The 14,184-nt window shown below is 44.4% G+C and overlaps 1 protein-coding gene across 1 annotated transcript in view; it reads left to right on the top strand.

Annotated features, from left to right (window-relative positions):
* The window catches only part of ACACB (acetyl-CoA carboxylase beta), a 127,144-nt gene that overhangs the window by 21,647 nt on the left and 91,313 nt on the right, over positions 1–14,184 (top strand). The window contains exons 2-6 of the mRNA XM_004378989.2: positions 1,035–1,167; positions 4,685–4,823; positions 11,348–11,457; positions 11,656–11,737; positions 13,057–13,155. Of these exons, the coding sequence (XP_004379046.1) occupies positions 1,035–1,167; positions 4,685–4,823; positions 11,348–11,457; positions 11,656–11,737; positions 13,057–13,155 (563 nt within the window). The remainder of the gene's footprint in view (positions 1–1,034; positions 1,168–4,684; positions 4,824–11,347; positions 11,458–11,655; positions 11,738–13,056; positions 13,156–14,184) is intronic.

The raw sequence follows: 14,184 nt of genomic DNA, 5'->3' as shown, positions 1-14,184 counted from the left end.
ATATAAATACAATTTAACAAATACGTCTATAAAGTATTAGAATGTAACCACTGCCCTGGTCAAGGAGCCCCTGTGGACTTCCTCCCTGATCACCAACTCCCACCTCTGTTCTAAGTTGTTTGGTACTATTTGAGTTCCTAAATGATAGAACTCATGTTCCATCATGTAAAGTGAAAGGTAATTGAAGATTTTAAAAATCTAAGTGTATACTTGAAGGCAGGCGAAGGGCTCCCTCCTGCTTCATTTGTACCCTGGCCCCTCCAGGAGCTGCTGCCCACCTGCAAGTGTCTTTTTTTTTCTTTAAGTAATATTTTATTGTGTTTAAGGTGAAAGTTTACACAGTACATTAAGTTCCCATTTCACAATTTGTACATAAATTATTCAGTGATATTGGTTACAGTTTTTGCAATGTATCGTCATTCTCATTCATTCCATTCTGGTTGTATTGTTTCCATTATTCAAGTTTCCCCGCCCCCTTACCTTCTCATCTTTGCTTTAGAGTAATTTTGGGCATTTGGTCTTACATAGGTGATTTTTTAAAGGAGCTCATTACTCACGGGTGATAACTCTTTATTTTATGAGCTAATCTATTATTTAGCTGAAAGGTCACTTCAAGGAATAATTTCGGTTTAAGGTTTAAAGCTTATCTCAGGGTGATAGTCTCAGGGAGTCCTCTAGTCTCAACTGGTCCAGTAAGTGGACTTTTTAAGAATTTGAGTTCTATTCTACATTCTTCTCCTGTTCTATCAGGGTCCACCTATTGTGGCCCTGGTCAGAATGGTTGGTAGTGGTAGCTGGGCACCATCTAGTTCTTCTGGTCTCAGGGTAGATCAGGCCATTGCCCTCAAGTAGCTTTATGAAGTGCTTCAAGGTCTCTGGAGAAGGAATGCAAAGCAGAGGGGTCTGACATGTGGGCTTCTCTGTTGCTGTTCATTTTATAGGTGCAGGGCCCCCAGATCTCCCCTACACGGGGTGCTCTGCGCCCGCAGCCCAGTTGGCCCCCTCCCTGAGGCAGTTTATCGTTCCATCCGCAGGCCAAGCATGTCAGGACTCCACCTGGTGAAGAGGGGCCGTGAGCACAAAAAGCTGGATCTGCACAGAGACTTTACCGTGGCTTCCCCAGCTGAGTTCATCACACGCTTTGGGGGGAATCGGGTCATCGAGAAGGTACAGATGTGTCCCGCCATTCTGGGTGGTGGCTGGGATTGGGTGGAGGGGCCCCTCATCCTAGCTGGAGGTGGAAAACCAGTTTCTGAGGCATTCCTTAGAGGGGGCAAGGGAACTGTCTCCTGAACACTTGCTAAGTGCTGGGTGCTTGACCTGCAGGTGCTTTCTACCCTCGCAGTAGCCCATACAGCAGGTGTTGTAGCCCATTTCACAGAGGAGACTGAGGCCTCTGAGCCCAGTCAGCAGGCTCCTGCAAAGGGCCCTGAGGTGCTTTTGTGAAAGGGGCTGCTCTTTAGATTACTGGAATCAAAACCAGTTGCCGTTGAGTTGATTCCCACTCGTGGCGACCCCATGTGTGCCCGAATAGAACAGCGCTGCATAGAGTTTTTAATGGCTGATTGTTTTGGAAGTGAATTGCCAGGCCTTTCTTCCGAGGCACCTCTGGATCGACTGGAACCTTTAACCTTTAGGTTAGCAGCTGAGCACATTAACTGCACCACCCAGCTTATTAGGGGGGAAGCTTAAAACACAGCCCTGCCCTCCTGAGGTTTACAGCCTCTTAGAGGAGAGGAGACCCATGTACTATAATGACAGCGATGAAAGGGAACCGTTTGCTAAGAGTTGCCATTGACAGAGGCTTTTCACATTTGTTTCTCATTCGTCTGGCCACATACTATTATGATTATTCTTGTTGTAGTCATGGGGAAGTTAGGATACGGAGATTTGACATTGGTTGTCCAAGGTCACGTAGCTCATGAGTGATGGAGCTGGGATTTGAACAGAAGTCAGCTTCCATTCTATTTGAGTGGTGGTAACTATAATAATAACAATGACAATAATAACAATACCAGCAGCAACAGCTACCATTTATTGAGGGCCTGCACTGGGCCGGACATTATATTAACTGCTTTAATCCTTGTATCGCGCTTAGCAATCCCCACAGCCCTGTCAGTGGGTATCATTTTACAGATGAGGATACTGAGGCTCAGAGAGTAGAGGCCAATAGCCCAGGTCTCACAGTTGGTCGGTGGCAGAGCCGGGATTTGAACCCTGGTTGTCAGACTCCAGAGCCCACGCCCTCACCCCAGCATAGTTAGTGCAGCACTGAGTGATTGAGACTGATGCTTGTCCCAAACCTGGTGGCCACTAGTCTTGCTGGTTAAAAACACAGATCTCTCTGCCCTGCCCCAGATCCTGGGATTCACAGTCTCCTAGGTGGCCATCCATAGACTGCATTTTTGCCACACTCACCAGGAGACTGTTTTGCAGCCAGCCCAGCTGATGGCTGGCATTCAGTCCTCAGGTACCCAGAGGGGTGGTGGCCACAGAAGGCCTTATCCTGGAGCCCTTGTACCTTCTGGCTTAGGAGTTGACCTTGGGCATGCCCTCTCTTCAGAACTTCTCATGGGAAAGCCACAGTCCTGGAGACTAGAACAGCAGGCTCACTTACAGCAGCCTTCTCCCCCACGGGGCTCCCAGAATGTGCTAGAACAAATGGGGACCGAGGGAAACTGGGCCAGGCTGGGGTCACTCAGCAGGCTTTCCCTCTTCACCTTGCTTTGGTAATAAGGTTGAGAAAGCCAAGGCCCAGCTGTTTCACCAACTCCCAAGAAGCATTTATGAAAAGGTAGAAGGGACACTGAGCCCGGAGTCAGAAACCTAGGGCCAAATCCTGGTGTATGTGAGATCTGGGCAAGTGACCTAGCCTTTCCAGGGCTCAGTTTCCCCTTCTGTAAAACAGAGACGACCACTGCCCAAATTGCTAATGGGGTATGTCCTTCAGGAATGACAGGTAAATTGTCATGTATACTTTTTTTTTTTCAGAACAAACTAGAATTAGGTTTTATTTCTTAGAGATTGTAAAATTCAATTGCAGTGTAATCTATCTCTTCCATTCTGTTTCCAACTAAATCGAAGGAGTTCAGTTCCAATTCACTGCACATACCGTCCTTCTTCCTCTGACCCTAACCACCTGGGCCAGGTCAGAATTCAGATGTAAAGGGCACAGTCCTCCAGATTGCCAAGTCTGCCTAAGACTTCAGATGCCAGCCCAAACTTCGGTGTCCCCACGATATCCTCCCTTCTGACCTGCTTGCTCCTACTACCCTCTTGGGTTCAGTCGTTCGCTAGACTGACTCATAGAAGTTCCATACTTACTGTTACAGTAAGTATTATAGCTAAAAGAATATAAATAAAGAGATATCTGCATAACGTAAGGTCTGGGAGGGTTCCCAACTCACAGCTGCCATGTCCCCAAAAGGAACACACTACCCTCTCATGTGGGTTGATGTCTATCACCAACCAGGAAGCCCATGGAGCTTCCGTTTCCAGAGCCTTTGTTAGGGCCTCATTTCTTAGGCATGATTGATTGACTCATGCCCCCTCCCCTGGGGTTGGGCTGATATCCAGAGGTAGGTCTTTCTGGACTGGCCGACCCTGACCTGGGTCACCTCATTAGCATAAAACCTCAGGTGTAATCAGGAGCCCTTACAGATAAAAGACAATTCAGTTCCTGGAGAAACTCCAAGGGTTTAGAGGTTATCACTCAGGAACCAAGGACAAAGACCCAATTCTTTGGGTAAAGTTAATTGTAAACCTTACAGAGACCCAGCCCAGAGGTTGGCCAGTCCAACTTCCTCATGTGGAGGTGATGCTCAGAGTGGGCAAGGATCTGCCTAAGGCCACACAGCAAATTCGTGACACAGCCAGGAATTGAAACCTGTACCCCTCCCAGTGTTCTCTGCTGTTGGGGGCAGCCACTATTATTGCCTTTACTCTTTACCAAACCTGAGACCTTTAGGCTTTGAATTGCAGAGACAGCAGTTAAGAGCTCAGGTCAGACTGTGGAATAAGACAGATCTGGGCTGGAGTCCCAGCTGTGCTGCTTACTAGCTATGTGAACTTGGGCAACTGTCTTAACTCTTCTGAGTCTTTATGTCTTTAATGCCAAAATAGGGATGATAACAAAACCTCTTTCAAAGGGCCACTGTGAGGATGAAATGAAAGAATGCATGTGTAATACATTGCACTACAGCTTGGTACATACTACCCGTTGCCACTGAGTTGATTCCAGCTGAGTGACCCTATAGGGCAGAGTAGAATTTCCCCACAGGGTTTCCAAGGCTGTATTCTTTATGGAAGCAGATTGCTACATCTTTCTCCTCTGGAGCAGTTGGTATGTTTGAACCAGCAACCTTTTGGTTAGCAGCCGAGCACTTAACCACTGCGCCAACAGGGCTCCTTTGGTACATACTAAACATTCAAAAAAAAAAAAAAATGTTAAGGGTGATCACGATGGTGCCAATGGAATAAAAATCATTCATTCATTCGCTCATCCATCATGCAACCTAACTTTGAGTGCCTGCTTCGTGCTTGCGGTGTGCCATAGAAATACAAAGAGGTATAGCATCCTCCAGGCACACAGGAGGTTCTGCAGCCTGAGATGACCCTGGAAGCACGAAGCCTGTGCCACAGGTAGATGTGCAGCCCTTGCTCCTTCCTCGTTTTCCTGCTTCAGGTCCTCATTGCCAACAATGGCATCGCCGCCGTCAAGTGCATGCGCTCCATCCGCAGGTGGGCCTACGAGATGTTCCGCAATGAGCGGGCCATCCGCTTTGTGGTCATGGTGACCCCTGAGGACCTCAAGGCCAATGCAGGTACCTGGGCTGTGACCCTCCCTCTGCCAAACCTCTGTCTTTACCTGCCCTCACCACCTTCCCCACCTGAGCAAGTCTCCCTGGGCCCTGAAGTCTCAGAGGAACTTGCTGGGCCGCGTATTTAATTGTTCTTTCTTCTCTACTGATAACAAAAGCAGCCCATATAAAAGTCCATGTAGTTACCATGCAAAGTGGAAATCCCATCTCTGAGAAATGTCCTCATTCACAGCAGATTGGAGTTTGTCACTACAGATATTTTTAAACAGCTGTATATACTGTATTTCATTCATTCATTTACCTATCTGCTAATTTCTATTAAAATGGATCATTCCATAAATAACTATTGGACAACTTACTTTTTTCCCTGAACAATCTTGACCCTTTACAGACCCCTCTCCACACAGCAGGCAGAGTGATCTTTTAAAAACACAACTCCGGGAAAATACTGTGGCAGTTTTTCAAAAAGTTAAGCGTAGGGTCGCCATAAACGAAAAAAAAAAAAAAAAACCAAAGGCGTTGCCTTCAAGTCGATTCTGACTCGTAGCAACCCTGTAGGACAGAGTAGAACTGCTCCATAGGGTTTCTATGGAGCGTCTGGTGGATTTGAACTGCCGACCTTTTGGTTAGCAGCGGAACTCTTAACTGATATGCCACCAGGGTTTCCAGGGTTGCCATGTGACCCGCCAGTTCCGCTCCTAGGTAATACCCAAAAGGCTTGAAAGCAGGGACTCAAACAGATACTTGTCCACCAATGTTCATAACAATATTATTCACAATAGCCAAAACGTGGAAACAGCCTAAATGTCCATCAGCAGATGAACAGATAAACAAAATGTGGTACATACACACAATAGACTATTACTCAGCCGTAAAGAGAAATGAAGTTCTGATACATGCTATGACATGGATGAACCTTGAAAACATTATGATAAGTCAGATACAAAAGGACAGATATTAATAGGATCCCACTTACGTGAAATCTCTAGAATAGGCAAATGTACAGAGACCAAAGTTTGTTAGTGGTTACTAGGGGCAGGAGGGACAGGGAAATGGGGAGTTATTACTTAAGGGGCACTTTTCTTTTTTTTTTTAATTTTTTATTTTATTTTATTGTACTTTAGATGAAGGTTTACAGAACAAACTAGCTTTTCATTCAACAGTTAGTACACATATTGTTATGTGACTTTGGTTAACAATGGCACAACATGTCAACACTCTCCGCTTCTCGACCTCGTGTTCTGCATTACCAGCTTTCCTGTACCCTCCTGCCTTCTAGTCTTTGCCCCTGGGCTGGTGTGCCCCATTAGTCTCATTTTCTTTTATGGGCCTGTCTAATCTTTGGCTGAAGGGTGAACCTCAGGAGTGACTTCATTACTTAGCTAAAAGGATGTCTGGGGGCCATACTCTCGGGGTTTCTCCAGTCTCTGTCAGGCCAGTAAGTCTGGTCTGTTTTTGTGAGTTAGAATTTTGTTCTACATTTTTCTCCAGCTCTGTCCGGGACCCTCTATTGTGATCCCTGTCAGAGCAGTCAGTGGTGGTAGCTGGGCACCATCCAGTTGTACTGGACTCAGTCTGGTGGAGGCCATGGTAGTTGTGAAAATCCTTCTTAAGGGGCACTTTTAAGGGTGATGGAAAAAAAAATTGGAAATGGATAGTAGTGATGGTTGCACAACTTGGTGAATGTGATTAAAACGTAACTGAATTGTGCACAAAAATGGTTGAAACGGCAAATGTTTTGTTATGCATCTTTTACCACAACAAAATGAAAACAAAACCAAACCAGAAATGAGGTCCTATTATCCCCCTCCTTGGTGCCTGCAGTGCTGCTGCCAGTATCAGCAACCTCACGCTTGGTCCCCTGAGCTCTCCCAAGGGCAGCTGCTGAGCAGGGACGCTGCTCTGTTTGTTACTAACAGCCGCCACTAAGGACAGGTTTGACCATTAGCCCCATGTCTTAGTCATCTAGGGCTGCTGTAACACAAATACCACAAGTGGATGGCTTTAACAAAGGAAGTTTATTCTTTCACAGTCTAGGAAGCTAGAAGTCTGAATTCAGGGTGCCAGCTCCAGGGGAAGGCTTTCTCTCTCTGTCGGCTCTGGGGAAAGTTCTTGTCGTCAATCTTCCCAGGTTGAGGACATGCTATTCTCTTGGGTCTTGTTTCTTGATGGTATGAGGTTCCCCTGTCTCTCTGCCCACTTCTCTGTTTTATATCTCAGAAGAGATTGATTTAAGATACAAGCTAATCTTATAGATTGAGTCCTGTGTCGTTAACATAACTGCCTCTAATCCTGCCTCTGGAAGTCCTCACTCATTTATGCCAAGAAATTTGGAAGACAGCTGCCTGGCCAACCGACTGGAAGAGATCCATATTTATGCCTGTTCCCAAGAAAGTTGATCCAACTGAATGTGGAAATTAATGAACAATATCATTAATATCACACACAAGTAAAATTTTGCTGAGTATCATTCAAAAGTGGCTGCAGCAGTACATCGACAAGGAACTGCTTGAAATTCAAGCCGGATTCAGAAGAGGAGGACATGGAACCAGGGATATCATTGCTGATGTCAGATTGATCCTGGCTGAAAGCAGAGAATACCAGAAAGATGTTTACCTGTGTTTTATTGACTATGCAAAGGCATTCGACTGTGTGGATCATAACAAATTATGGATAACATTGCCAAGAACAGGAATTTTAGAACACTTAATTGTGGTCATGAGGAACCTGTACATGGATCAAGAGGCAGTCATTCGAACAGAACAAGAGGATACTGCGTGCTTTGAAGTCAAGAAAGGTGTGTGAGAGGGTTGTAGCAAATAATCCGAGAAGCTGGGCTATATGAAGAAGAACGGGACATCAGGATTTGAGGAGGACTTATCAACAACCTGCTTTATGCAGATGACACGACCTTGCTTGCTGAAAGTGAAGCGGACTTGAAGCACTTACTGATGAAGATCAAAGACCACAGCCTTCAATATGGATTACACCTCAACATAAAGAAAACAAAAATCCTCACAACTGGACCAATCAGCAACATCATGATAAATGGAGAAAAGATTGAATTTGTCGAGGATTTCATTTTACTTGGCTCCACAATCAATACCCATGGAAGCAGCAGTCAAGAAATCAAAAGATGCATTGTATTGGGCAAATCTACTGCAGAAGACCTCTTTAAAGTGTTGAAAAGCAAAGATGTCACCTTGAAGACTAAGGTGTGCCTGACCCAAAAGAGCAAAGATGTCACCTTGAAGACTAAGGTGTGCCTGACCCAAATCATGGTGTTTTCATTTGCCTCATGTGCATGCAAAAGCTGGCCGATGAATAAAGATCAAAGAAGAATTGATGCCTTTGGATTGTGGTGTTGGCAAAGAATACTGAATATACCACAGACTACCAAAAGAACAAATCTGTCTTGAAAGAAGCATGACCAGAATGCTCCTTAGAAGCAAGGATGGTGAGACTATGTCTCACATACTTTGGACATGTTATCAGGAGGGATCAGTCCTTAGAGAAGGACATCATGCTTGGTGTAAAGTAGAGAGAGGGTCAGTGAAAAAGAGGAAGACCCTCAACGAGATGGATTGACACAGTGGCTGCAACAATGGGCATAAGCATAACAACAATTGAACAACTGTGAGGATGGCGCAGGACCGGGCAGTGTTTCATTCTGTTGTACATAGGGTTGCTACGAGTTGGAACCAGCTCGATGGCACCTAACAACAACAAATCTTGCCTCATTAACATCATAGAGGTAGGATTTACAACACATAGGAAAATTACATCAGATGACAAAATGGTGGACAATCAGACAATACTGGGAAACATGGCCTAGCCAAGTTGACAGCATATTTTTGGGGGACACAATTCAATCCATGACACCCCATTTTACAGATGAGACGGTTGAGACACAGGGACATAAATAACTTGCCCAGGGTCATACAACCCGAATGCAGGCGGGATTGGAGTCCAAAGCGTTATCCTCCCATCCTGCTTAGACTAAACTTCCCCCACATGGCTCTACCCCTGCAGGCCCCTGGCTCCATTTGACGTCCCTCTGGCCTCCCTTGGGCCCTGGCCTGTTGTGCTCTTTCTGGTTTCAGAGCCTTGGCACAAGCTGTGCCCTCTGCTCAAGGTGCTTTCCCACAGCTCTCAGCTGCCTGGCCCCCTCCCCACCCCGCCCACAATGTCTGGGTCAAACATCACCTCCTCCAGCAGGGAACTTCCTCCTTTGCTGCTCTCTCTGAAAACCCTGGGTACTTCCTTCCTACCACTGACCACAGTCTGCAGCTATTGTATTGTTTTCTTGCTTTTCTAATTTAATATTAAAGTCAAATTCGATGAGCTTCTCTGACTTGCTCCCTTTATAATTTCTGGAGCCTTCATAGTGGTCAGCATGCATGTATTTGATGAACACTGGAGGCTGGAAGGCCAGAAGGAGCAATCCTCTTGGGTTTCTTTCTGTGTTTGCACCTAAAGTGCCACATCGTTCATTCACAGGATCTTAGAGAACTCTGAAGTTCAGATGTACCAGGCTTTGACTGTGGAACGGTCTGATTTTTCACAGTTCAAAGTGCTGCTCCTCAAACATCCTGTTACGTAAATCCTTTGGCCTCACTGACGAGTGTGTTCTTAGGACATTGTCTTACAATTGGAATTTCTAGCTTAGATAGCATAAATATTTTAAAGTTAAGACACTGTAGTGTTTAATGCTAAAACAATATTAAGATAAACTTTAAGTAGAAATTTTTTAAAAACTCACTTCTAATCCCACTATTCTGCTTCCATCTTCTTCCATCTTCCTTTGCTCCCTCCCAGGCCTTGTCCAGAGATACATACATCATACATGTATTAAATTAAATTAAATTAAAATCATAAGGGCAGTTTTCTTCACATTATCATACATGTGTGTCATGGAGTGAATTGTGTCTCCCCAAAATATCTGTCAGCTTGGCTGGGTCGTGATTCCCAGTGTTGTGTGATTGTCTACTATTTTGTAATCTGATGTGATTTCCCTATGTGTTGTAAATTCTATCACTATGATGTAATAAGATGGAGTAGTGGCAATTATATTGATGAGGTCTGCAAGATTAGATAGTGTCTTAAGCCAGTCTCTTTTGAGATGTAAAAGAGAGAAGCAAGCAGAGAGACGTGGGAATTTCATACCACCAAGAAAGCAGCACTGGGAGCAGAGCGTGTCCTTTGGACCTGGCGTTCCTGTGTGGAGAAGCTCCTAGTCCAGGGGAAGGTTGTCAATAAGGACCTTCCTCCAGAGCTGACAGAGAAAGCCTTCCCCCAGAGTTGATGCCTTGAATTTGGACTTCTAGCCTACTAGACTGTGAGACAATAAATTTCTCTTTGTTAAAGCCATCCACTTGTGGTATTTGTGTTATAGCAGCACTAGATGACTAAGACAATGTTACTCCATTGTTTTTTTATTTTTTAATTGAGGTGAAATTCACGTAACGTGCAATTAACCATTTTAAAGTACACAATTCAGTGGCGTTTAGTGTACTTACAGTGTTGTGCAACGACCACCTCCTTCTGGTTTCAGAACTTTTTCATCACCTAAGATCAGTATCCCACGCCCATTAAGTAATCATTCCCTCCATCTCCTGGCAACCACAGATCTGCTTTCTGGATTTGCCTATTCTGGATATGTCATATAAAAGACATCATACAACATGTCACCTTTTGTGTTTGCCTCTTTTCACCTAACATAGTATTTTCGAGGTTCATCCATGTTGTAGCACGTATCAGTGCTTTTTAAAAAAAATTTTTTTTTATTATTGTAATTAAATGAAGTTTACATTTCAAGTTAGTCTCCCATACAAAAATTTTTTTTTTACATACATTGTTATGAGACCCTAATTGCTCATCCCATTCTGCGACAGCACACTCCTCCTTTCCCCCTGATTCCCCTTGACCATTCAACCAGCTCCTATCTCTCTGCCTTCCCATCTCACCTCTGGACAGAAGCTGCTCCTTTGGTCTCTTGCATCTACTTGACTAAGAGGCACACTCTTCACGAGATCACTTTATGTCCCATAGTCCAGTCCAATCCCTGTTTGAAGAGTTGGCCTCGGAAATTGTTTTAGTTCTGGGCTGATAGAGTCCAGGGGCCATGCCTTCTGGGGCACCTCCAGTCTCAGTCAGACCATTAAGTCTGGTCTTCTTACTAGAATTTGAGTTCTGCACCCCATCCTTTTACTGCTCCATCAGGGACCCTCTTTTTTTAATGGCTAAGTCATGTTCCATTGTATGGATATACCACAGTTTGGTTATCTATTCATCCATTGGTGGACATTTGGGTTGGTTCCACTTTTTGACTATGCTGTTATAAACATTCACGTACAACGGTTCATGTACAAGCTTCCGAGGGTACAGAGGTTCATTTGTCCGTTGTTGCTACATAATCTTCATAGTTATTATTTCAGTGTCTGCATATAGTTGCATCTCACAGAATGTTCTGCAGTTGGCTTACATCTCTCAGCAGTTCTCTCCTTTGCCCTCCCATTTAACTCCAGAGTACATCAAGATGGCGGATCAGTATGTCCCTGTCCCAGGTGGGCCCAATAACAACAACTATGCCAACGTGGAGCTGATCGTGGACATTGCCAAGAGAATCCCCGTGCAGGTAGATTGGCCAGGGTGCCTGCGTCTGCCCACAGGGGCACGGTGACCCTGAATCCAGAACGACCTGATCCCACAGTTCAGAAGAGGTAGAAGAGTCATGTTCCGCGAGACTCAGAAATCCAGGGCTGGCACCACACAGCACAGAGATTTCAGTGTTGTGGGGAAGGAAGATCTTGACTCACGCCTCTCTCGTTTGCAGGCGGTGTGGGCTGGCTGGGGCCATGCTTCTGAAAACCCCAAACTTCCGGAGCTCCTGCACAAGCATGGGATTGCTTTTCTAGGTAGAGTGTGTTTCCATTGATACATGGGAATTGGGATGTTGATGGAAAACTTGGCTGGGTGAGATTCTCTTTCTAGTTCTGCTCTGTAAAGTGGGGTACATTTGATATTCCTGCCTCACACTTTCATTGTGGGGAGCAGGCCAGTTAAGGGGTGGGCGGGCACATGGGTAAGTCTGCCAGCCTATAGAAATAGGAGACATCAAGATGGTTATCACAGCCAAATGATGCTGGGACAAACAGAATCCTCTGCTTGTATTCCTTTTGGTACTAAGATATTTCTGACTGGGTTTGGGGGGGTCACATTTCTGATATGGCCAGGCCTTTGCTTGGGCCTTTCTCGGGCCTTTAGAATGCCCTTGACCCCTTGGGACGAGAGTCCCTCATCTCTGCTGCTTATTAGGTAAAATGATACTATTGTCTTACGGCATCTGTTTGTTTCAGGATTTTTATTTGTGTTTGTTAACTTCGTATAGGTAGTTATGCTACCTCTGACCATCCTTGTGTGGCTTAGGGGAATCATTCGTCATGCACTAAATCCCTGTTGCTGCTGCTTACCTTGGGGCCTGCAACACAAACTTGCCCATGCATGAAGCAGCTCAGTGGAAATCAACACCTGATATGCCGAGTGTCTTCTTGGCGACTTGTGACTGCTGATGTTTTCTCTGTCCCTGGTTTCTGAGTACATTTGGCATGTCTGTCTTGACTGGTTGTCATACAAGCCTCTCATTATTCCTCCATTTTAGCTCCTCTGGATGGACGTTGATGGTCAGCCTAGGAGTCAGCAAACTATAGCCCACAAGTCAAATCTGGCCCACCACCTGTTTTTATAAATAAAGTTTTATTGGGACATGGACACACCCTTTCATACATGTATTGTGCCCTACACTGGCAAAGTTGAGTAGTTGTGACCAAGACCATCAGGCCTATAAAGCTGAAAATATTTTCTATCTGGCTCTTTACAGAAAAAGTTTGTCGACCCCAGGTCTAGCTCTTTGAGGTGCTGGCTTGCCTCTCCTTGGTCTAGCTTTTCACCTGTGCTCCCAGAGTGAATTTTGTGTATGCCACAATAACTTAGATTGTAACTCAGACCAGGGTTATAATCCACATTTGTTGAAAGTTTACTGATACAGTAGCGGGCTAACAGATCTTTTTCTTCCCTGACTTGGTTTTAAGCTCTTTGAGAGCTGGGACCTTGAGTACCTTTCTTTGTTGTCCACTCCTCACCTGGCTCTGCCACTGAGCACTTGGCAAGCATTCGGCCCTAGAGTGTTTTTGTGGCTGACTTCGTTCCACCTGCCTTCCTGTCCTCAATCCTTCAGGCCCTCCCAGTGAGGCCATGTGGGCCCTGGGAGATAAGATCGCATCTACCATTGTGGCCCAGACGCTGCAGATCCCAACCCTGCCCTGGAGTGGAAGCGGTAAGAGTTCCTGAGCTTCACTTTGGGGGAACTTCTTGGCCAATCTTGCCAGTGTGAACAGCGTGCGTGTGTGGCGGGGGCGGGGGGTGGGGGCTGGGTTTGACCTGAGTTTGCTTTTTTATTCTCCAGCTTAGATTTTTTAAAAAATTATTGAACAGATGGTACAGCTCCATTGTAGACAACTTAGAAATTATGGCAAGTACAAGGAAGAAAAGAGAAATTATCTATAATCCTATGACCCAGTGTTGAACATGTTAAACATGACGGAGTTGTTGCAGTGTGAGTGTCTACCTTTCCAGCCTTTTTTCTAGGCATATCCTTTAAAAAACCAGAGATCTTATATTTACTAGTTTACGACTTTTTTTTTTTCCATTAATGAGTATCTTTCTATGTCAATAGACTTTACAACATTTGAAATGCCTACATAGGATTACATCCTATGGATGAACTATAATTTACTAACAATTTTCTATAGTTTCACATTTAGGTTGTTTCTAGTCCTCCCCCCAATTTAAAAAATATTAAAAGTAGTGGAGGTTTTATAATCTTAGAGTTAAATCCTATGTACAAGTTTAATTACCTCCTTAGGCTAAAATCCTAAAAATGGAATTTCTAGGACAAAGAAAAAAATAAGCAGAAATCCGTCTTAGGAGTTTCCTGTTAAATTTATTTATTTATTTTTCCTCTAAAGCTTGAATTTTAAATTTGGAGTGGAAAGCATTTTTTTTTTTTTTTTTTAAATCTTTACAGTGCTTCGGCCAGTAGTGATTTGCATAGGATGACTCCATGGGGTAGAGTTGGGATTTTTTGGATTTAGGCTAATATGGTTGTTTTTGGTAGACTTAGTCTGAATTTCTTTTTTTCTCTTTGGATCTGTTTATTTTATTTTTATTTTTTAAATAATATTTATTGTATTTTCAGTGAAGGTTTACACAGCAGTTTAAGTTCCCATTCAACAATTTCTACACAAGTTGTTCAGTGACATTGTCTACATTGTTCACAATGCGTGAACATTCTCATTATTTCCAT

The sequence above is a fragment of the Trichechus manatus genome, unplaced genomic scaffold, assembly GCF_000243295.1.
Source record: "Trichechus manatus latirostris isolate Lorelei unplaced genomic scaffold, TriManLat1.0 scaffold00061, whole genome shotgun sequence".
Lineage (NCBI taxonomy): Eukaryota > Metazoa > Chordata > Mammalia > Sirenia > Trichechidae > Trichechus > Trichechus manatus.
This window is presented reverse-complemented; position numbering and strand designations above follow the sequence as displayed.